Raw genomic sequence first — 23,207 nt, 5'->3', positions numbered from 1 at the left:
TTGAACAAAATAGTGGACCGTTTGAAGATCCAGTTTTAACGATCCTATTGGACATACAGACTTAGACAAATCTAATAACCATGCAAAATTTGAAATTGATGGGACAATTCTAACATATTTAAATTAACGAAAAGAGTTATCTGTTCCGGACAGACGGACCGACCCTGATTATAAAAAAGCTTCGCTTTAAAAAAAAGGCTGCAATGAATGTAAGGAGAGAAAAATGAAAATACATCAAAACAATTTGGCAACAACGACAAATGACCAATACTTGAAACGAATAATGTAAATATTTTATTATATCACTATATAAAAGTAGCAGGATGTTTCTGAGTCTGTGTGTACTAAAGGATCTCGCTGACTGTGTGTACCGCTATGGTTTACGTGACAGTTAAGCTTCTCATATGTCCAGGGAAGGTTTATATCCCCCAAGAGAAATCGTCTATGAAGTGCTCCCATAGTTCTTTAGGGGCGTAGCCGCTGGTACCACATAAAATAAATGACAAAATCCATAAAAGCGAAGCACTGAAACGGTAGGACAAACAGACATTGACACTTGTATAGTGTCAGAACTGAAAAATCAGAATATAAATGAATAAGAGTCAAAGCATAATTGTGAGTAAATTTGTTAAAAAGCTTCTTGATACATGATAATGTTTATAGACATTTTTAGGACTTGACTATAGAGTTGCTTTGCTTATAATAATGTTCTTTGTTGTCCTAGGAATCAGTAAACCAAAAATCAGAACAATCGGATAATTGGATCACATACAAATTAGTTGTTAAAAATGTAAAAAATCAACATCAAAAAATCATGGACGTACGGACATTTTTGGTAATGATTATAGAGCTGCTACGCTTGCTAAGTCGTACCTAACTACTACAGGAATCACCATGCAAAGTTTGAAACCGATAGGACAATTCTAACATGCCTAAATTTATTTAAAAAGCTATCCATCTCAGACGTACGGACGGACCGACCCTAATTATAGAAAAGCTTCGCTTTTAAAAATCGCCCAACGAACATAAAATGGATTAAATACACTTTTAAACAAACAGAATATTATGTACAAATCTGAGCAAAAATTTGATGGTAATTTTAATCTATAAATTAGGTCCTAGATTAGTTCACAACACAAGTTGATTAAAAATTCATGATTCTTCATCATTCTATACATGTTATAATCAGAGAGAGAAAGGACAATGGACTGTTTATTGCGCTAGTCCCCAACGTTTTCTTATTCATTGGCCTAACAACTTTGGGGACTTTAGGGAACTTTGATTGGCTGGTTTATAAGGTAGAGTGGCCAAACGTTTCAACAATTAGGTTTACGCTACAGAATGGGTAATTTTGTGTGTCATCTTTGGGGATATAAATCAAAATAGCGGCCATTGTCTTATCCCTTTAGATCTCTATTTGGTTAAATAATACCCACATTAGGTAAAACAAGGAATACACCATCCACAAAAGGAACGCTCTAACTTCTACTTGAATAATGCTTTAGGAGATACTTACATTTTCAGGACTAAATTATAGCAATACTTCGCTTATGATTTTGTACTATGTTGTCCTTTGAATCGTTGTTCCCAAATTTGATTATAATATCATACAAAAAATTATTGTCAAAAACGTTAAAAAAGAACATGTTTTAAGTGGATGTTGGGACTTTTTGATAACGATTAAAGAGTAGCTATGATTCCTAAATCGTACATAACTATCATAAGAAACATTATGAAAATTTTGAAATCGACAATACAATAGCTTAAATCCATAATATAGCTAATACAAAGGTGGACAAAAAAATCCATCAAAACACATAAATAACTCTGACGACATTTTCAAAACTCTGTAAATTAAATTACGACTTTCCAAAAGCATTTGACACAATAACACACATTTATATGACCACACACACACACAAACATAATAACTTTCAGAGCCTCGGATAGTAAAGAGAATACTTTTTACTGCGAGTCTTCTTGTGAGGTTGGGCCTAAGAATTTGTATTTGAGTAAGAAAACAGCACAGCAGTAAGGAAATAAAAGTCTAAAGTTTATTATAATTTTATAGATTTTAATATTCTTGAAACCAGTTTTAGTGTTTGTGTACACTATCCTAATAGGAAAGTTCTTTTTGATGATTTTACTTTTATTTTAATTGAACAGTAAAATTTGATAATCAATATTTTTAGATTTATTAGTTGAATTATTTACAAAATTTTCATGTTGTTAAAATTCTGAGTTCAGAAAATCCTCGAGTATTTTCATGAAAAAGTTCTGACTTGTTAACCCAAGGACAATAGAGTAACTTTTTTTCACTCTCTCTCTCTCGCCATGGGGAGGGAGAAAAAACAAAGTGTAAACAAAAAAGTTGTTGCAGTGAAAATTTAATTTTACATGGATTTTGTGATTAAAATATTTTTAGGCTAAATTGAATTATTCAAGAAAATATCATAGTTGCTTTTTTACCTATTTTATACTTTTTTTAAAAAGATAAAAAATGCTATTAGTTTTAATGCATTTATTATGTAAAACGAATGAGGTTTGATTTATAAGTCTAAAATTTATTTAATACTTTTTATGGTTTTAGGGGGGTTTTAAATGCAAAAAAAATATTTTTGTAAAATTTTAAAAGGCATTTTCTTTTCATCTTAAAAATATTTTGTTTTACGTATATAAATGTTTGAAAATAAGTCTATAGTTTTGTTTAAACTTAATTTTTATTACTGGTACTATAGTTGTAAATGTCCATAGGATAGTTTTAAAACCTGATAATTACCGGCCTGCATGTAGAATATATGTTAATATTATGACAGTGGAAAAATTATCGCGAATTTAGGATTCTATTTTCCCTGTCATTTACTGGTCAGTTCGTTCATCCAGAATTAGAGGAGTGGGTAGGGTAAAGTGAGTTGAGGCAGGGAATCGTTATATCAGCCCGCTACAAATTTCCCTTTTTAGAGAACTTGAAAATATGTTGTAAGATTCAAATAATAATAATACATTTTTTGCTATTAAATTTAGTTTTTTTGTTAAACTTATTTTAGATCTTTAAAAAATGTGTGAAACCTGATATGTGCTGAAGCTTTTGTTAAGAAAACGGCTGTAAGATTTTCATGCATGGGATTATAGTTCTAAACAGGTGAAAGTTTTATATAGTATTATAGACAGCTTTCCAAGGAAATAATATGTTTAGTTAAACCCAAAGGTCCCGAAATATTATGATTTTCATATAAATATTTGTCGAAAACTGGCTTTAATGTGATATGATACATGATTTTTCATAGTGAACCAGTTCCAATCCAGAGGATATTAATCTAGGGAGTAAGGGAGGGGACAATCGGCAATTAATTAAAGAGTTTTCGCTGAAAAGCAATGAAAACCAGATTTATCAAGAAAATTTTATCAAAATTGTAAGGGGACCATCTATAATACAAAGTAGAACGATGTCTGTCCGTCTGTCCGTCTGTCTGTCCGTCTGTCCGTCTGTCCGTCTGAAGCTTAAGATCTCAGTAACCGCTGAACCATAAGGGGCGAAGCCCCTAGAGGCTAGGGGCGAAGCCACTAGTGGTAATATAATTTAGAACAAAAGTAAAGGGTGTGCAAAAAAATGCGGACATTTTTAAAATTGAAATTGCGCGGCTTGTGTTAATAGTAGAAAATTCTTATGCATATCGTTAGAACCGTTATGAACTCTAGTTTTTGGAAATATAAGAACGGATCCTGTGCTACGTATAGTTAGGGAGCTACATGGTGAAATGTTCCTATTGCCTTAAAACTTGAATTGTGAGTAAGCCAGAAAATTAAAAAAAATATTGAAAAAAAAATAAACCTATTTTTAAAGCTTTTTAATATTTGTATTTATTTGTCATACAATGGTGTCATGTACGCAGACTTGGTTAAAAAGAAGGCCAAACCTGCTGTTAAAAAGCTTTATCCAGATGGAGATGCCATCTGGCAAGACGATGGCGCTACAATACATCGAGGTTAAGTTGCATTGGATGTTGTAAAGTGTAGCTTCAAAACCAGGATCAATCCTGATATCCAAGCTCCAAAGATTGCAGATTTTTGGCCCATAGAAAATGTATGGGCCATTATTAAAGCTAGGATAGCATCTAAAAATACAAATACACTTAAGGACCTACGAAAGGAAATAATTTCCGCCTGGAAAGAAATTGATGTTGACAAAGATTTGTGCAAAAAGCATATTCATTCTATACCAGCAAGAGCAAAGGCCATAATACAGAAAAATGGAGATCAAATCTTTAAAAATGATTATTAGTTATTCATTACTTTCTTTGTTTGTTGTTAGTTTGTTAACTTCTTTGTTTGTTGTTAGTTTGTTAATAAATTAGTTAATTTTAAAATTTTTCTTGAATTCATTGTTTAAAAATAAAAAATAAACTTGTTTTGCATTTTTTTTATTCAATCTTTTTATACTTTGATATTTGATAATTTACTCGCAAGTTAAGTTTTAAGGCAATAGGAACATTTCACCACGTAGCTCCCTAACTATACGTAGCACAGGATTCGTTCTTATATTTTATTAAACTAGAGTTCATAACGGTTCCAACGATATGCATAAGAATTTTCTACTATTAACACAAGCCGCGCAATTTCAATTTTAAAAATGTTCGCATTTTTTTTGCACACCCTTTAGTTTTAAGAAAAAAATCATTTACTTGAAAATTGAATTACCATTACATCACAATGTGTAAACATTCTGTAATTAATGTAAAAAATCTTGTTTAGAACTACATCAACCTTTCTCATAAATTTTTAACTGCCACCTAAATTCAACGGGTTCTTAGATTGTTTAATACATAAATATCACAGTAGAGTTTCTATACATGAAATGACATTTTCTTGGAAAAAAAAACATTTGTTAAAACCAGCCATCAATAACAAATTTTTCTGTCTGCTATATTCAAAACTAACTCAGCTAGTTAGTGGGGCATTGATGCGCTAGTTCCCAAAGTCAGTCAGAACCTGCTTAATTCATGCACATTTCCTTTAAGCCAGTACCCAAAGTCTAAGAATCTTAGAAATTGAATATTTGATCCATTGTCCCCCCCCTTACTCCTTTGAAACCATATTGGAACAAATGTTATTGTTGCTTACATGAGGTTAGCTTAGAAATATTAGAATCTCATGTCTATGACCCCTAAGAAATATATGTTAAAAATAAAAAATTATGGGATTGAGATTCTGTGTCATTAAGTATGTTTGTATGAAACCGCCTTACAAATTAATTACATAAGAACTAGAAGCAAGACATTATTTAGAAAATTAAATATTTAAATAAACCATTTTTTAGGTTTTATCATAAAAAAATTGTAAAATTACTTACAAAGAGAAAATCTGGATTTAAAGATATGTATTTGTTGTTACACTTTCTTTTTGGAAAAGTTTCTCTTACCCTTTTGGTTTCTTAAATAGATGTTTAAACTTCCTATAAATAAGTTATTCATTAAAATGAAATAAAATAACACTTAATTACAATTTTTCTTACTTACATTGTTCTAATTTGCAAAAAAAATTATTTGAAATTAAAATGGGGGTTGGGGAGGGATCAATATAATTTCTCTTTAGTGATTTGACCTAACCACCAAAACGCCAATATGCACCTTTACTGTAAAAAAAAGAACAAAAGACATGATACAGGATGATATTTCATCTTGCAAATTGAGAGACATTCATACATCATACATATTTTTTTTATTACAAAATGAATATCTTGTTATTTTAAGGAATGGAGGAAGAAGACCAATTATCAATGGACGAAGAAGAAAGAAAATATCTCCATTTAAGGTATTTACATATTTTAATTTATGATTAATAAGTTCAGAGATTAAGGACATATTGACAAAGGTCATGCATCAAGAGTAAGTTCTTTTCAATAGTTGGGATGTTTCTGCTATTGGACTATAAAAGTAGTTTGTTATAACGGTCTCCAGAGGTGTAAATCAGGTATATTTAATAACAATATAACTTCATATTGCAGGCTTTACTGGCCAGGTATATGTTGCTTATATAAAAGCCAACTATTTAGTTTGTATGTATAAGGCCTAGATAAGATAAACTATTAAGAATATATCATAAACATATTAAACACTTTATTTTATTTTCAGACATCATCAAGGAAGGCTTTGGTGCTATGGATAATTTTCTTTGTGTTTGTATTTTTCAGCAGTATCCTCTTCATTGCTCTTCTATACCTAGACTTAGTTCTTAGGTAGGTATTTGTTCTTCTATACCTAGACTTAGTTCTTAGGTAGGTATTTGTTCTTCTATACCTAGACTTAGTTCTTAGGTAGGTATTTGTTCTTCTATACCTAGACTTAGTTCTTAGGTAGGTATTTGTTCTTCTATACCTAGACTTAGTTCTTAGGTAAGTATTTGCCCTTCTATACCTAGAAGGGGAATTGGCTCTTCTACACCTAGACTTTTTACTTAGATATGTATTTACTCTTCTATTCCTAGACTTAATACTTAGGTAGGTATTTGTTCATCTATACGTAGACTTAGTACTTAGGTAGGTTTTGCAATTTTAATTATGTGTCTAATAAGGTAGGCTTAAGCAAAAATATGGACTTATGAACAGACTAGGTTACTTAAAGAGTATATTTGTCTATGAAAACTGCGTAATGAAAAATTTTGTTAAGTTGAAACAATTATGCAGTAATTGCAACAAAATCTATAGCCCATCTCATAGAATTATAATGAATTTAGTATTACATGTTAGATCTAAAAATGCATCAAAAATTTTGATAAACTTTGAGAATCTATTTTTTTAGAGAGAAGAATTCTAAAGAGCTTGCTCTTTGTTGTGGAGCTTTCAGTGTATCACTGATGACTGCACTTAGAATCTGGATATCTCTACCAGATCAAATTGAAGAAGACAGGTATATTTTCTATCTTCACTGAATAGCTAACCATATGTTCTAATTGTTGGGCTTTCAGTGTATCACTGATGACTGCACTTAGAATCTGGATATCTCTACCAGATCAAATTGAAGAAGACAGGTATATTTTCTATCTTCACTGGATAGCTAACCATATGTTCTAATTGTTGGGCTTTCAGTGTATAACTGATGACTGCCCTTAGAATATGGATGTCTCTACCAGATCAAATTGAAGAAGACAGATATAATTGCTATCTTCACTATCTATCCAACTATATGATCTTAATGTTGAGCTTCACTGATGACTGCTCTGAGAATCTGGATGTCTGTACCAGATCAATTTTAAGATGACAGGTATATTTGCTATCTTGCTCTTGATGTGGAGATTTCGGTTTATCACTGATGACTTCCCTGAGAATCTGGATGTCTCTACCAGCTCAGATTAAAGAGGACTAAACTAACATTCTATTAATATTTATCATTGTAATTATGAAGCTGCAATTGTGTGAAAATAGTTATAAATAAATGGAATTGGATACTAGTCAATAAGTTTTTCCATGGTCTGCAAAGAAACATCTCTATGCATTTAAAACAGTATCCATATATTCTATATCCAGTTTTTAAAGCTGATAATGTATTTTTTCAGGCTTTCTGAGCTTCCCACCAGAATTGCACCCTTGCGCCCCCTACCTGACCTTGGCGGTCACCACAGTAGCAGGTTACCCTTAAGATGATACTCTATTATTTTCTCATTCTATTTCAAATAGTTGACTTATATGACAAGTGACATCTAGTTCTTTATTATTATCAATATGTTTTTTTTAAAGAAACCTTCATTTTCTATTGTTAACATAAGGTTTTGAAATGAAATTACCAGCCACTTATCCCTCTTGAGATAAGAGGGCTATAAAATTCCTATAAGATAAAGTAGAAATTAACCTTCTAATTTCTCTCTCTCTCTTTGCTTTTAATGACAAAAGAACAGCTGCACTTTGTTTGTATGTTTGTCCATATTTTGTTGTTACTTTATTTTAAGAACCATCATCCAATTCTAAATAAAAAATGGATCTACTGCAGTTTACGGTAAAATATTGCTGGTAAGCAATATTTCCAAAAATCTATGAATTTTAAAGGCTGCTAGCTGCCAAACGGCTGAACGTACAGATCATACCCGCACACCATTTTAAGCGGCATAAGAAGGTCTACAAATAATTTGTAATAGCCAAGATCCAATTATGCACAGGGAAAACTTTACGGAAGAAAAAACGCGTAAAATAGGTCTTTTTCGCGCATTTCTCTGCACTGCGACATAATTATGCATTATTGATTTATGGCTATTCCAGATTATTTGTAGACCTTTTTATGCCGCTTAAAACAGTGTGCGGGCATGATCTGTATGTTCAGCTGTTTGGCAGCTAGCAGCCTTTAAAATTCATAGATTTTGGAAATATTGCTTACCAGCAATATTTTACCGTGAACTGTAGTAGATAAAAAAAATGTATTGTTCAGGTCCGCTAGAAGATCTCACAGACACATAACTGATCTGGATATTCAGAGAGAACGAGCTGCAGCCATGCACCAACAACAAAACGCTCTTGTCAGGTAACGGTACTGGGGAGGAGGGTGATGGGTTAGAATCTCGGCCAATGCTGATTCATAACTAAAGACGTCAAATGACTGATAATATGTCAGGTGCGCGACATTTATAGTGGGTTTAAGGTAAATACCATGGCACAAAACAGGCGCATCTCATTACTATATAGAATTTGTACTTCCTGAAATCAAAGAGTTTATTGTCTAAAATTGTTAAATATTAGTGCCATTAAACATAAAGGTCTATATCTACCGTTTTAAAAAATAAGATAGGTTTAAGTTTGGAAATATGGGTTGCCATGTGACATGATTTTACCTACTGTATCAAACAACTGAAATATTTTTTTTGGGGAATTCGGGAATTCTAATTGTAAAAAATCGGGTTACCCCTATGTAAATAATTAAATAAGACTTTAGTGTACTTTAGACTTTATTAAGGCATTTGATACATGTTAATGTTGTCTTTTACTATCGAAACTACTTTATAATTCACATTGTCTGTTCATGTGATTTACTCGAAACTATTTATAATAAGCTGCTTAGATTTTTGGTAAAGATTACCAGTAACATTGAGCATAAAAAAATTTCGTGTTTTTCAATCATTTACAGCATATTTTCTCTCTTTCTTTTTCGAAAAGCTGGTCAAAGATAAAATATTTTTACACTTAAAAATTTGTTTCAGTATTGTGTCGCCAAGTGTAAAGAGAGATAGTTCTTTTGTCTCCCTTCCCCCTGCTTATTCAAGTCTGAACCTATATACAGGTAAATATCAACCAGGCAGCCAATGGCGTACAGAGCTTTTTGCCATGGGGTTGCGCGAAGCAAACCTGAAAATTATGACAACTCCTCACGATTTTTGACAACCCCTTGATCTAAAATCAATGGGCGTTTAATTGGAGGTGTATTCACTCTCTTTAATTTTGCCAGGGGGATGGATACACTCTTATACACTTTCCTTCTGCACTACTTTAAAGGCAAATCTCTAACTATGTAATAATAAAATGAAACTAAGTACTGCAGTGGGATTTAAAACATCGGGGCATGTACATGGGTAATGGTATAGTACCCAAAATGAGCAAACCTAACTTTAACTTTAAACAAATGAAAAACCGGTCATCCCCTTATCTTTAAAATCAGGGTTTAGTGCTCAACAAGGCACCTTAGGGGAAGGTGCCGAATAAATGTTTCTTTAATCTTCTTGAATTTCAGACCTTCCAAACTACGAAGAAGCTATCAAAACTGAAGCAGTAAAAACTATTGATGTATAATTAATATTTTTTCTACAGATAAGGTTTTGGGACATTTTCTTACTTAATTTGAAAGAACTTTAAAATCATAACTGTATTAGGAATAGAATAGTTAAAGGGTGAGCAAAAAAAAATGCGTAGATTTTTAAAATTCAAATTGCGCGGCTTGTGTTAATAGTAGAAAAATGTTACGCATACCATTAGAACCGATAAGAAGTCTATATTTTTGGAAATATGAGAACGATTCCTCTGCTACGTATAGTTAGGGAGCTACATGTTAAAAAGTCCCAACTAACTTAAAACTTAACTTGCGAGTATATTAGTAAATATTAGACAATAATTCTTGCAAAAAGACACGCGTACATTATTAAAATTCAAATTGCGCGGCTTGTGTTAATGGTAGAAAAATGTTACGCATACCGTTAGAACCGCTATGAACTGTATTTTTTGGAAATATAAGAACGGTTCCTGTGCTACAAATAATCTAGAAGCTAGGTGGTAAAATGTCCCAAAATTTACTCGCAAGTGAAGTTTTAAGTCAGTTGGGACATTTTAACATGTAGCTCCCTAACTATGCGTAGCAGAGGAATCGTTCTTATATTTCCAAAAAATAGACTTCTTATTGCTTCTAATGTTATGCGTAACATTTTTCTACTATTAACACAAGCCGCGCAATTTGACTTTTAAAAATCTACGCATTTTTTTTGCTCACCCTTTATTTATTGCATCGTGCTACAGACAGCTTTCTGCGGATATCTAAATGAAAAATAAGACTAAAACCAGTTGTGCTAGCCCGCATATAAGACTGGTTTTATTATTATGATTATTATTTCAGTTTTCATAGAAAATTGACTGTAATTCCATGCTAAATAAAAATAATTTTTCAGAATGGCTGAGAGCCGGGTATTTATCGGTTTTGAAGCCATCCATAATGGAAATTTTCTTTCAAAATTAATTTATTTTACTTTACGTGATTAACATACAAAACATATACTAAGCACAAATCTGTAATTTTGTCAAATGTAGAATTTAGAAAACATTGATAAAGTCGTAAAAATGAATGATCCTTTCAAAAACTATTAACGGTCAAACAAATGGGAATTCGTGGTCAGAGAAAATACGCGTTAATGTTTCTTCGTTTTTCGACTTTATCTAAAAATATTGCTTTTACCGTCCACAGAAGAAGCTTTGTATAGTGTCTATAAAAACATACATTCTAGCTTACCTTTGGTCAATTAAAAAGTATAATGGCCTACCATTGATCAATTAAAATGTATATTGGCCTGTCATAGGTCATTTGTATTGTATGACGTCGGTTTTTATAGACACCCTAAAGAGCTTCTCCACAGAAAGCTCATTAATAGAATGTGTTGTTCTAATGGAAATTAATTTATAATCATACAATCCATTTTAAATATTAACTTTAGATTTACATAAATATGATAGATAAATTCAGAGTTTGCAGCCGTTATCCTTTAGGGCGGCTTGGATGCAGCTGTTCATTGCAAAACTGCTGTCCAGGTTTTATGAAGGAGGGTGAGGTTGGGATTGTCAATCATGCTGATCCAAAGATTTTAAAAACTAAAAACTTTGGGAACTGTTATTAGGTATTGATTAGGGTATACAAACTGGCAGAATCCAAAATTTAATAATAATTTTTATCTATTGAAAGGTTAATTTTGTTTATCATCTACAAACACTGAGTTTTACCCTGAGCCGTAATCTGACCTTTTAAGATCTTAAAAACAATTGGCATTGTTGTGGATTTTTAAGTTACAAGTAGAATGCGGATAGCGGCTGCCAAGCTTTGGATAAAACAATAGAAATAGTTGAAATTTTTAAATGTACAAATACTTTTTTCTGGATATCAACATATCTTAGAACTTTAAATAGATATTTCTTATAACTCTAAACATTTTCAACAAACATTTTCAAAGAATATTAAAAATTTAATGTTGTTATAAAAAATTTGTGAAAATAATGTACAAAGACTAGCTAACTGAATTTAAAGTTTATTATTAAATTTTGAAATTCATAATATTTATTTATCGCATCGTTTTGTAGTCAGCTTTTCGCGGATATTCAATTATAAATTCTAAGATTAAACCCAGTTATGTTAGGGTCCTAAGGTCCAGGGTGACAAAACTGGTATCAATTTTATGATTTTTATCTTTTTATACGTGGAAAATAGCCTGTAATATGATGCTATACATGATTTTTCGATATAGCTGAGAACCGATTCTAATCCAGCGGATATCAATCGGTTTTGAAGCCATACTAAAAAAAATTATTCAAAACTGTTTGGTGACTTAGATAGTTAGGACTTTGAAGGACCTATTGTTCATTTTGCTCATTTCACACTAAAGGACAAAAAATTGAAAATAAAACTATGAAAAAACGAATAATAGTTCTATTAATATCCTAACTATGAAATAGATTTAGGTTGTAGGATATATAGTTTATATATTTAATAAAAATTAAAGTAAAAAAAGTTTAGAAATACTAAAACTTTAATGTATTTCATTGCTATTTATATTTCTACATTCCATCTTAAAATAAATACTATAATGTTATCAATTCAAATAGTTATAAAGTTATATTTAAACTCTTTATAGTGCCTATAAAAAAGTGTATCAATCAATAAACTTTTAGGCGAAAAATCCTGAAAACGACGTCATGTTAGAATACTGAGGTGAATTCTTAAAAAAAAATTCCCACACTAATCGCTTAGTGGAGCAAAAATGTTTTCTGAAAAATCCACTAAAATCACATTAAAAATCTACAAAAATTAAACAAAATCATAGAAGGGTTATTAACATAAGATTTTATTTAATTTTTGTAGATTTTATATGTGATATTGGAGGATTTTTCACGAATACATTTTTAAAAAGAATCCACCTCTGAACTTTTCTATGTGCACTAGAAAGAGCTTCTGTTTTTGCCCATTGTCCATAAAAAAAACAATTTTAAACTCAGTACAGTAAAATGCGTTTTTGAAAAATGTACTTTGTAATTATTTACAAAAATGTAATTGTAATTATTTACAGAACTATATTGTAAACTTGTGAAACATATATTGTATCAGTTAATAAACAGTTAAAAGTTAATTTTTTTAATGGTTTTTTTCATGGATATTATATTTCAATCACAGTAAGGTTGTCTCCGCTCTTTGTCTTTGTCAGTAAGGTGTATTTCTTAAGGTGGTACAAAAACGGTCAGACAGGCCTTCCCATCTGTCAATTTTAGGAGGGGGGGGTGTTGAGTTGACACCCCTTTAACCACCTTATTCAGCACGCTTTTTTAATAGTGTTATTGTTTCAATATTATGCAACTTAATCCATAAACAAAACATGCAAAATCACGCTTTGGCTAGTTCTTGAATATTGGAGTTAAAGGTTCGAATTCTTTAGGTTCGGGATTTTAAAAAAAAAACTGTGTTTAATTGTTTTTTAGTGAAATTTTAAAGGATTTCATAAAGTTCATTAAAGGTACTCTTATGTTTTTACAATAAATTTAAGAGTGTAGATGTATATTTCAGAAAACTACATCCCTCCAATAAAATATACAATGACCGCACAAATGAATTGTCGTCTTATGCTAATAATGTGTAATAATAGTTGGAACAATTTATATGTATATATATTTTTAATGGAAATATTAGCGTAGCTACACTAAAATTAAAAAGTCCACCAGTCTACCCATTTATTTTCACGTCTATCTATAATACAAAGTAGAACGATGTCTGTCTGTTTGTTTGTATGTCTGTCTGTTTGTTTGTTTGTAGCAAAGGATCTCGCTAACCGCTGAACCGATCGGGTTCTCCTTTACAGGGTAGCTTCTCATAGGTCCCGGGAAGGTTTAAAACTATTTTATTGGGGGTGGAACACCCCCAACCGCCCTAAAAAATGAAAAATACCCCCCCCCCCAAAAAAAAAAAAAAAAAAATTCCCACCCCCCCAAAGAATTTTTTTTACATTCTTATTTTAAATCTAAAATGCAAAAATTTGATTATATCAAATCTCTTGGGGCCCAAGCCCCTAGAGACTAGGGGCGAAGCCGCTAGTTATAGAGTAATGTATCCCTATATAAAAATAATAGGAACTATGTGCAGTTAAATGTCTGTTTATATCAAAATAATTTGCTAACCGCTTCAATCAAATGGCTCTTATTTTTATTAAAGCTTCTTAAAGTTTTAAGAAATGTTTTTATACATTATTGTGAAAGAAAGACAGAATCTCTACCATCCCAAGAGTACCTAATTGACCTTTATTTCAAAACAAATCTAAGTTTGTTGACTTAACACCCACCCCCTTTCAAATTAGGAGCCATTCTCTATTTATTAGTACTTATGCATCTTAGGGGGGGGGGGGCTGATGATGTACCCTCCCACTGATTTTTGAAAACCTTACATGCACCTATAAGGAGCTTCATTGTAAAGAAGAACCATATCGGCTCAGTGGATAGTTAGATACACACACTGACTCGCAGAGAGTTACACATCCTGTTACTTTGACGGACAGCTATACAGAGGCTTGGTTACTAATAGTATATAAAAAAACTAGCGGCTTCGCCCCTCGCCTCTAGGGCTTTGCCTAATGAGGTAATTTAAAAAAAAAATTAAATAAAAAAAAAGATTTCTGGTGTTGCGCCTTTAATTTATGTGAAGTAGTTTCCCCAGAATTTTTTTTTTTTTGGGGGGGGGGATTTTATTTTTGGGAGGGATGGGGTTGTCCCACCCCCAAAGAAAATAGCTTAAAACTACCACAGGACCATTAAATATATATTCTGAAGAGTAGAATCTAATCGGTTCAGTGGTTACCGAGATCTTAAGGGGCAGACAGACAGACGGACGGACAGACATCAAGCTACTTTGTATTATAGATAACATTTAACACCAACCCTCTCTGCCCTTTCCCTAAATAGTTAAAACCTTCCTAAGATCTATAAGGTGCGTCAGTGTAAAGAAGAACCATGTCGGATCAGCGGATACTGAGATATTTCAGTACAGACACACAGACTGACTCGTAGACAGTTAAACATCCTTTTACTTTATATTCTTATGATAACAAATAAAAGTAAAAACATTATTTTTGTCTGTAGCTAAAGATCTCGAAAACTGATGGTCCAAATTTATTGCAATTTTCTGTGAAGGTCTAGGAGTGTCTTTAGGTGGTTTTGGCCATTAAGACTAGGGGCGAAACAACTAACAAAATATAAAGTATTACAATTTTATGTCTGAAAAGATTGAGTTCTCCAAATTATGGAAGCTCCACGTAGGTCCCAGAGTGGTTTTAGGCTATTCTTTTTTAAAATGAAAGTCCTTAGATGGTTTTAAGCTTTTTTTAAAATCCTTAAATACAGAACCCCCAGATGCGCTAGGCGCAACCACTAGTACAGTTATATAGAAGCTGGGCTAGTAATAATATAGGAATAGAATAATGAGAAGAGTAATTTAGAACACATGCTTCCCTCGCAATTTCTCAAATAATGAAATTAAATATTTTCTTCAGGCTTTATATTTTATTTTTTAAGCTAGTTTTAAACTTTTTATAAAATTAAAAATGTTTCTCGTATTCATTCGAATCCGGTGGATAGGAACCGGTTCTCATTCACACGAAAAAACTATGTCTAGCATCGTATTATATCCAGCTTTCTACGAATATAGAAATGTACAATCATAAGATTAAAACTAGTTTTTTTAGCCGGCGCCTTCGGCACCTTAGGGCTAAAAAAATAGTTTTAATCTCATAATTATACTGTCTATATCCGCGGGAGGCCGTTTATAATAAGATAATTAGCTATTCGAATATACATTCCCAATGATGATAAACAAAATTACCAATTCTGTATATTTATCTATTGGTTGAAAAAAATGAACTAAACTAGATTAGAACCAACCAATCAAAATTCCACCAGAGTACCCAAAGTTTTAGTACTAATTGCAAACACACAAAAAAATAATTCATGTTAGCGAAGTTTAAATAAGGTTTTTGCTGTTTGAAATCATTTTCTAGATTTATATAGCTATGGTATTTTAGTACAAAATATGTTTTTTTATTCATTGGCCTAACAAATTTGAGAACTTTTATTGAATTTTGAATGGTTGGCTCATTAATTTGAGTGTCCAAACTTTTCAACTACTAATTGTAATCTACGGAATTGGTAATTTTGTTGTCATCGTTGGGGTTGTACAATCAATTTATCGGCCATTGTGTAATCACAATAGATCCCTTGTTCGTTCATAAATTTAATCATACATTTTTTCAAATCAGATTTTTTGGGCTTGTAAAGTAACCAATTAGGGCGATCTTATTCGTATTAATTGTTGCTAGCGGCTACGCCACTAGAGGTCTCTAGTGGCATTTAAATGTTTTATTTTATTTTAAATATCTAATTTGAGAAATAATTTGTCTATGGTCAATCAGCTGTTAAATTCATGTCTCTACGCAGCGCCACTACGCTACGTAGAGACATTCATACGCTAGCGACACTATGCGGCAGGAATATTTCAATTTTTTCGATTTTATTCTGATTTCTTTTGGGAGGATGGTTGTACCTTCCCCCAAAATAGTTATAAACCTTCCCATGACCTATGAGAATCTACCCTGTTAAGGAGAACCCGATCGGTTCAGCGGTTAGCGATATCCTTCAATACAGACACACAGACACACAAACAAACATCCTGTTACTTTAGTATTAGGATTTTATTAATTTGTTTTCCATGAAATATTTCGCTGTTTTGTTGCACTTAAACACGAACAATAAATTATCCCTATAAATCTTAGAAGAAAATAGTTTGATATTTATTTTAGAAATATTATATTTATTACTAGAGTTGGCTCGATATAATTATCTCCCTATTGGCTAGTTTTCTATATGCATATCTATTTCTCAATAAATCTATTTTCCTCACCCGGCATTACTATCTAAAAGAAAGTAAATATTTAATAATTTAAATGATTTTAAAAAGATTTTTTAAATTATATTTTTTTCTTTACATTACCATCACCAAAGGGTTAATAATGATGATTACAATTTTAGTTTAATATTTGAACACACAAAATGTCACCACAATCGAATTCTTTTAAAACAGAGTTTTCTTAAATTTATTATATTTTAAGTTAAAATTTTCTTTTTTATTATTAGAAATTAAATACATCAATATAAGGTAAATAGCAACATGAAATTAAAAAAAGGAATTTATTTTTAATAAAGTAAAATAATGGGTCTTATCGTTCTGGGCAATGAGAGTTTATTATGGATTATTGGAGCACTATGAGTTTTAAACAAATATTCTTTGGAAAATTTGAGCTCGTTTATAGACATTTATTTCCTATATAGATCTAACATGGATCTTGAAGCAATTAAGCAGGCCGTTTTGTACATGTTAAAAATTGGAAGATTTCATTAAATAAAAGTTATCGCAAATATACTTAGTAAATGATTGTATTATTCCAATGGCTAGTGGCCATGTTATTAAAATTCAGCTTACTAAGAAAATGTTAGATATATGGACAGAGGAAAACTTGTCGTCAAAATAGGTTGCTTATTTGTTGGTCTGGTCGTCCATCCAGTAAGAGGGGAGTGGATGGGGCAAAGACGGTGGATTTGGGGTATCGTTATTTTACTTTTTTGATTTTATTTTATTCAGCTTGAATTGTCACTGTGTAGAGTACCTAAAAAAATATGTGCAACATCCAAGTAAGGGGGGGGGGGAGTTTTGACACATTTGCGTAAACCTGGCACCTAGGCTTTATCTTTGGACTGAGAGGATAGGTTATTAATGATAAAATCATTCTTATATGATGAATTTTACGAAGTTTTAAGATTTTTTGGATAGGCCTCAAGGTTCCGGAGCTCCAGGCCTCCAGGTGGTCTCTGAAAAGGTAAAAATGGAGAAGAAAAATTTTTAAAGTTACAAATCAACTTATAAAACAAATTATGCATCTTTTTTCTTCAAATATGTGAATAATATTAAAAATGATGCATATTTTGTTATATAAGTTGACATGTAACTTTTTTTACCTATACAGAGACCACCTGGAGGCCTGGAGCTCCGGAACCTGGAGGACTATAATGCAGTAATAAAAATCTGTATCGTAACTTAGCTTTTGAGTAAACTTTGATATCTCAAACAGTTTCCGAGAAAACAGACACAAGGATTTAGGGGATCGATTTAAAAACATAGATTATCTAAAAACAAGAATGGCAATCCTTAAAAGCGAAACTCTGAAGTAAGGACAAACCAACAATAACTCTTGTATAAAGTTATAAAAGTTTAAAAACATTATGATTTAAAAGGACGGTAACGATTATAGACTTACTAAATCCTCCCTAACTGTAATAGAAATCATTATGCAATGATTGAAATATATAGGTCAATTTTAATAGGTCAATACCGGCCCTAAAAATAGAAAAGCTTTGCTTTTTAAATCTTTGTTTTAAAGTATATACGGGTGCGAAGAAGAAATCTTATACTATATTTCTTTTTTTATTCCAAGATCATATATAAGGATAAATATGATACATATTGAACACTGATCATAGAACAGGGACATATATTTAAAATATAGAAATCCGCGAGTCATTTTTCGAAAAATCCGCGAGCTGTTTTACATATTCAGCATATTAAAGTATTTGATAAGCATTTGAAGAGGTCTTCGTCCACTCGGGGCTAATGAAACTGGTTTTGATCTTATAATTCTTTATTTTGATATCCGCAGAAAGCAAACGATGCGATAAATAATTACTCTTCAAACCCATGTTTTCCTACGAAATTATAAAATATTGCATAATTGAAAATTGAGATTATTTGTCCCTATTCATAGCATAGAGACAGACTGGATTACAATATATCAAAATACATCCTTCGAGTAACTTTTTGCAGACTTTTGAAAAAAAAATATAAAAATGCTTCATAAGGGCTTGAAGTAATGGCAAAATTAAATAAAAGCGGCTACGCCCCTAGAAGCCTCTAGGGGCACTGGTAGGAGGGGAAAAAGCCGACCTTATCCCATTTTAAATTTGAGCTTCAAAAGAGTTAAAGAAATAATTTTTGGAGGAAGGGGGGTGAAGACACCCTCACCAAAAATAGTTTAAAACCTTCTCAGGACCTATAAGAAGCTTCACTGTAACGGAGAACAATATCGGTTCAGCGGTTTGCGAGATCCTTTGGGACAGTAAAAATCGCTAACTACTTTATATAATAGATTATGGCTAGCCCTGGATAAAATTGTTATACTATAGGACTTTTTTAACTTGACACACCCCTTATGGTGTCAGGTTGTTGGATACACCTCTTTACGCCCTCTTTTTGCACGCTTCTTAGTAAGACTTTAAAGTCTAGTAAACGAGGAAGCTTAAAAATAGCCTAAAACCATCCCAATATTCAAATTAAATTTGATAACTAAAATCATATCGGATCTATATTAAACATGTATGTATCAGTTATTAGCGACAAGAAAAAACTACTTTAGATTGAATTCTATTCTAATATTATTTGTTGTTGGTATGTTTGAAGAGCTCGCACTAAATTTGACAGTATATAACCATGGAATATAACACACAGGGACTCCCGGGCATAGACGTCCAAGAATGGGAGTGTTTACCCCCATCAAACTCCTCATTTACCCCCATAAAAATTCTAGAATAATACATAGGATTTCCCCCCTCAGACGACACTTGAAACCACGTATTTTACAGCCTTAGAATAAAAAGCTTGGACGTCAGGGTTTATTTATAATTTTTAAAAAGTAGTGTGGTTCTTTATCAATCAAACTGTCTGTGCGTCTATTAGTACATCTGTAACATTTAATAATATTTAAAACTACCAAGTTGTAGGTAAAGATTTTATTGACTAAAAGTAAAGATTATTGTTATTTATTTATTGTTTCTTCTTAAGTAAATTTTTTTTTTATTAAAATAGGGACTTTACCCTTTACTTCCAGCGGGTTGGGGTATATAAATCTAATTTTTATACTATTTCTAAAAACGGGTAATTCCTCTTGTGACCACCTCTGTTATTGGGTTTACGTATCACCACCCTATAAACAGCTTAAAACCGACCTTGGACCGATATTAAACTTCCCTGAAAAGTATGGAACGATCAGTCAAGCCGTTTATAAGATTTTATTGGACATATTATAGCTAGGTAGATTATTATCCATATAGGCACCCAGTCAATTGTTTATTTGTCTAATTAAATACAGTTTGACTTTCACAAAGTGTTTGACGTTGTCTTTTTCATGGGAGGTAATAGTGAACTTTAATTAATGCTGGTATCCAAAGTTTTATAAACAGGTTCTCTCATTTTCTGGCTTAAAATCTTGGGTTCAAACTAGCAATGTCCAAACTTTTGGATCTACTGCAGTTCACGGTAAAATATTGCTGGTAAGCAATATTTCTAAAAATCTATGAATTTTAAAGGCTGCTAGTTCCAAACGGCTGAACGGACAGATCACCATTTTAAGCGGCATAAAAAGGCCTAAAAATAATCTGAAATAGCCAAAATCCAATTATGCACAGGGAAAGCTTCACATAAGAAAAAACGCGTAAAATAGGTCTTTTTCGTGCATTTCTCTGCACTGCGAGATAATTATGCATTATTGATTTATGGCTATTCCAGATTATTTATAGGCCTTCTTATGCCGCTTAAAACAGTGTGCAGGCATGATCTGTACGTTCAGCCTCTTGGCAGCTAGCAGCCTTTAAAATTCATAAATTTTTAGAAATATTGCTTACCAGCAATATTTTACCGTGAACTGCAGTAGATCCAAACTTTTTAACCAATAACTATAATCTATTTGGTAATTTTCTTTATTAAGTCATCAATAAATCTTCCCTTGTCTTATCCCTGAAATGGGTGGAAATAACTGAAGAACGACATATGAGAATTCTCTACGTTGTGTGCTATTGTTGGTGTTTCAACGATACAGTTACAAAAGTACTGTCGACTTAATGGATATATCGTTGAAGCTTTTGATAGTGCCTATAAAAAATGGCGTCATCCTCACCTATCATTGGTCAATTATATTGCATACTGGCCTGAAATTGGTAATTCAGTCTGTGTATTGGCCTATCATTGTCATGTGTATTGTATTGTACACGCATCGGGCTAAACTAACGATAAACCCATCCCCCTGTTACCCAATCTCCTTCCCTCCTACGGGATGAACTAACTGACCAATAAGCGAAATTAGAAAGCTAGATTGACAACAATATTTCCATTGCCGCAATAGCCACGTATATCATACATTAATTACTGTTTTGCCGCTTTTAAAAGCGAGGCTTTTCTATAATCAGGGTCGGTCCATCCGATTTTATGTGATCTAATTATCCGATTGATCTGATTTTTGGTATATTGATTCCTGGTACAACAAAATACAATATTACAAGAAAAACAACTCTATATTTAAGTCCTAAAAATTTAAGTATGTCCATAAACATTATCCTGTATCAAGCAGTTTTAAAACAAATTTATTTACAATTTCGCTTCGACTCTTATACATATTCTGATTATTCAGTTAAACACTAAACAAGTGTTAATGTCCGTTTGACCTACCGTTTCAGTTCATCCTTGTTCTACTAATTGTGAATCCTTTTTACTAATTGCTTGAGTTAGTCTGTATAAGTGTATGTTCTTTAAGATATCTTTAACTTTTGGGCTTTCTAAAAGAGATATAATAGCGTAAGACCTGGGCTAACAAAGCTGGTACTAATTTTATGATTTTCATTATATTATTCGTTGAAAATTGTCTGTAATACGATAATATAAATGATTTTTCAGCATGCATTTTAGCTAAAACAAAAAAAAATGCTGCAGTTTAATGGGGACATTCGATATTATAATCTTTTGGTTGAATGATTTATATGAGATATTTTACATATATTTATTTTTTTGGACTTTGTCCGTCTCACAAGTACAGTACAAATTCTTTTTATTTATTTTTTCCCAGGGAGGGAGGGGACATTGGGCTGTTTATTACACTAGCCCCCAAAGTCTAATAATAACACTTTCTTATTTTGGACTTTTATTGAATTTTGATTAGTTAGTTTATTAAGATGAGTGTCGAAACGTTTTAGCCACTAATTGTAATCTACAAAAGTGGTAATTTTGAGTATCATCATTAAGGATGTACAGCAATTTATCGGCCATTGACTTATCCTTTTAGATCCTTGTATTTTTACCAGAAAATAAATTTCTTTTTATGATTTTTAGTAGGGGAAAAATATTTTCAAACTTTTGTTATAGTGAAAGCAATTTTTTTGAAGGAAATTACCTATACATATAGATTGGACAATGCCGTTTGGATAATCTGTATATAAACATTAAACAAGGATGACGACAGCGAAGCCATACAAAAAAAATAAGGACAACGAATAATAACTCTTGTAGAGTGGCAGAACTTAATAAGCAGACCATTAATATGTAACTATACAAAACATAAATTTGTTTTTAGAAATGCGTAAATATAGAACGTAAATGCGTAAAGGGACATTTTCGAAGCATTGCTTATAATATTGTACGTTGTTGTTCTAAGAATAATAATTCAAATTTCAGATGAAAACATTCTGGTAACGATTCTATGGTAGCTCCGTTTTCTAAATCGCACTACTACAGGAATCACAATGCCAAGTTTGAAATTAATAGGACCTGGTTAATTATAATATGCCTAACGGTAAGATCTTTCCGTTACGGACGGAATTACTGACCCTAGTTATAGAAAAGATTCGAATGCTTTTAAAGTTTTAAAGGCGTGCAAGTTTCTAGCAGATGTGAGTTGTTAAAAAATCTAGCATCGCTGAATCGGCTATAGTAGCCAGATCACTAAATTTTACTTTTTACAAATTTTCCTGTAAATTTAAAGAAAAGGGTTCTATAACCAATCACCGAAGGGTTACTAACCAAAGATTTAACTTAATTTGTGTAATTTTCATCTGATTTTGAAGTATTTTTTATAAATACAATTTTGATGATCTGAGCTGGATCTTTAAATCATTTCAATGGTGATCTAAACCACCCCGCACGAAATTTCAGCCAATCACAGCGGCACATTTTTAAAATGCGCCGCTGTGATTGGCTGAAATTTCGCGCGGGGTGGTTTAGATCACCATTGAAATGATTTAAAGATCCAGCTCTGGCTACCATAATAGATTCAGCAATCCTTTTTTTTAAATAGGTAAATCAACAAGCTAGCTCTCTACCTATGATCTAAAGTAGCGAGTCAATTTCTAGAATAATGGAATGTAATTTGGAGCATAAATCTTCAGTGTTTCATAGTCAAGTATATGTACAATCTATTGAAAATGATGAGTTGCCATGGGTGCCAGAATTTTAGTATAGTATTTGTGCACAATGCGAGAATTGGTAGTAAATCAAAATTTTTCCTTTTAGAAATATTTTTAATTAAGCAAAGAATAATATGTTTTCAAATAACTTTTCAAACTAATAGATGGACTTTCA

The 23,207-nt window shown here is 31.9% G+C and overlaps 1 protein-coding gene across 1 annotated transcript; it reads left to right on the top strand.

The window, feature by feature from the left end:
• Nucleotides 1–3,018: 3,018 nt before the first annotated feature.
• On the top strand, nucleotides 3,019–12,852 carry LOC145331649 (uncharacterized). Its single transcript, XM_080176426.1, has 8 exons — nucleotides 3,019–3,142; nucleotides 5,751–5,811; nucleotides 6,132–6,235; nucleotides 6,798–6,905; nucleotides 7,552–7,623; nucleotides 8,415–8,507; nucleotides 9,181–9,260; nucleotides 9,708–12,852. The coding sequence occupies exons 1-8, from the start codon at nucleotides 3,117–3,119 to the stop codon at nucleotides 9,764–9,766; spliced, it is 603 nt and encodes a 200-aa protein (XP_080032552.1). The 5' UTR covers nucleotides 3,019–3,116; the 3' UTR covers nucleotides 9,767–12,852.
• Nucleotides 12,853–23,207: the final 10,355 nt, after the last annotated feature.

This window comes from Acartia tonsa, chromosome 11 (genome assembly GCF_053477335.1).
Source record: "Acartia tonsa isolate MP-2025a chromosome 11, ASM5347733v1, whole genome shotgun sequence".
NCBI lineage: Eukaryota > Metazoa > Arthropoda > Copepoda > Calanoida > Acartiidae > Acartia > Acartia tonsa.
Note: the sequence above shows the minus strand (reverse complement) of the source record. Positions and strands in the feature narration are given on the sequence as shown.

Bases quoted from the DNA above. Each gene is read 5' to 3' on its own strand.
- LOC145331649 (XM_080176426.1), top strand. From the start codon at position 3,117: ATGCATGGGATTATAGTTCTAAACAG. The intron at 3,143-5,750 runs GTGAAAGTTTTA...TGTTATTTTAAG, and splicing joins GGGATTATAGTTCTAAACAG to GAATGGAGGAAGAAGACCAA. The intron at 6,906-7,551 runs GTATATTTTCTA...GTATTTTTTCAG, and splicing joins GATCAAATTGAAGAAGACAG to GCTTTCTGAGCTTCCCACCA.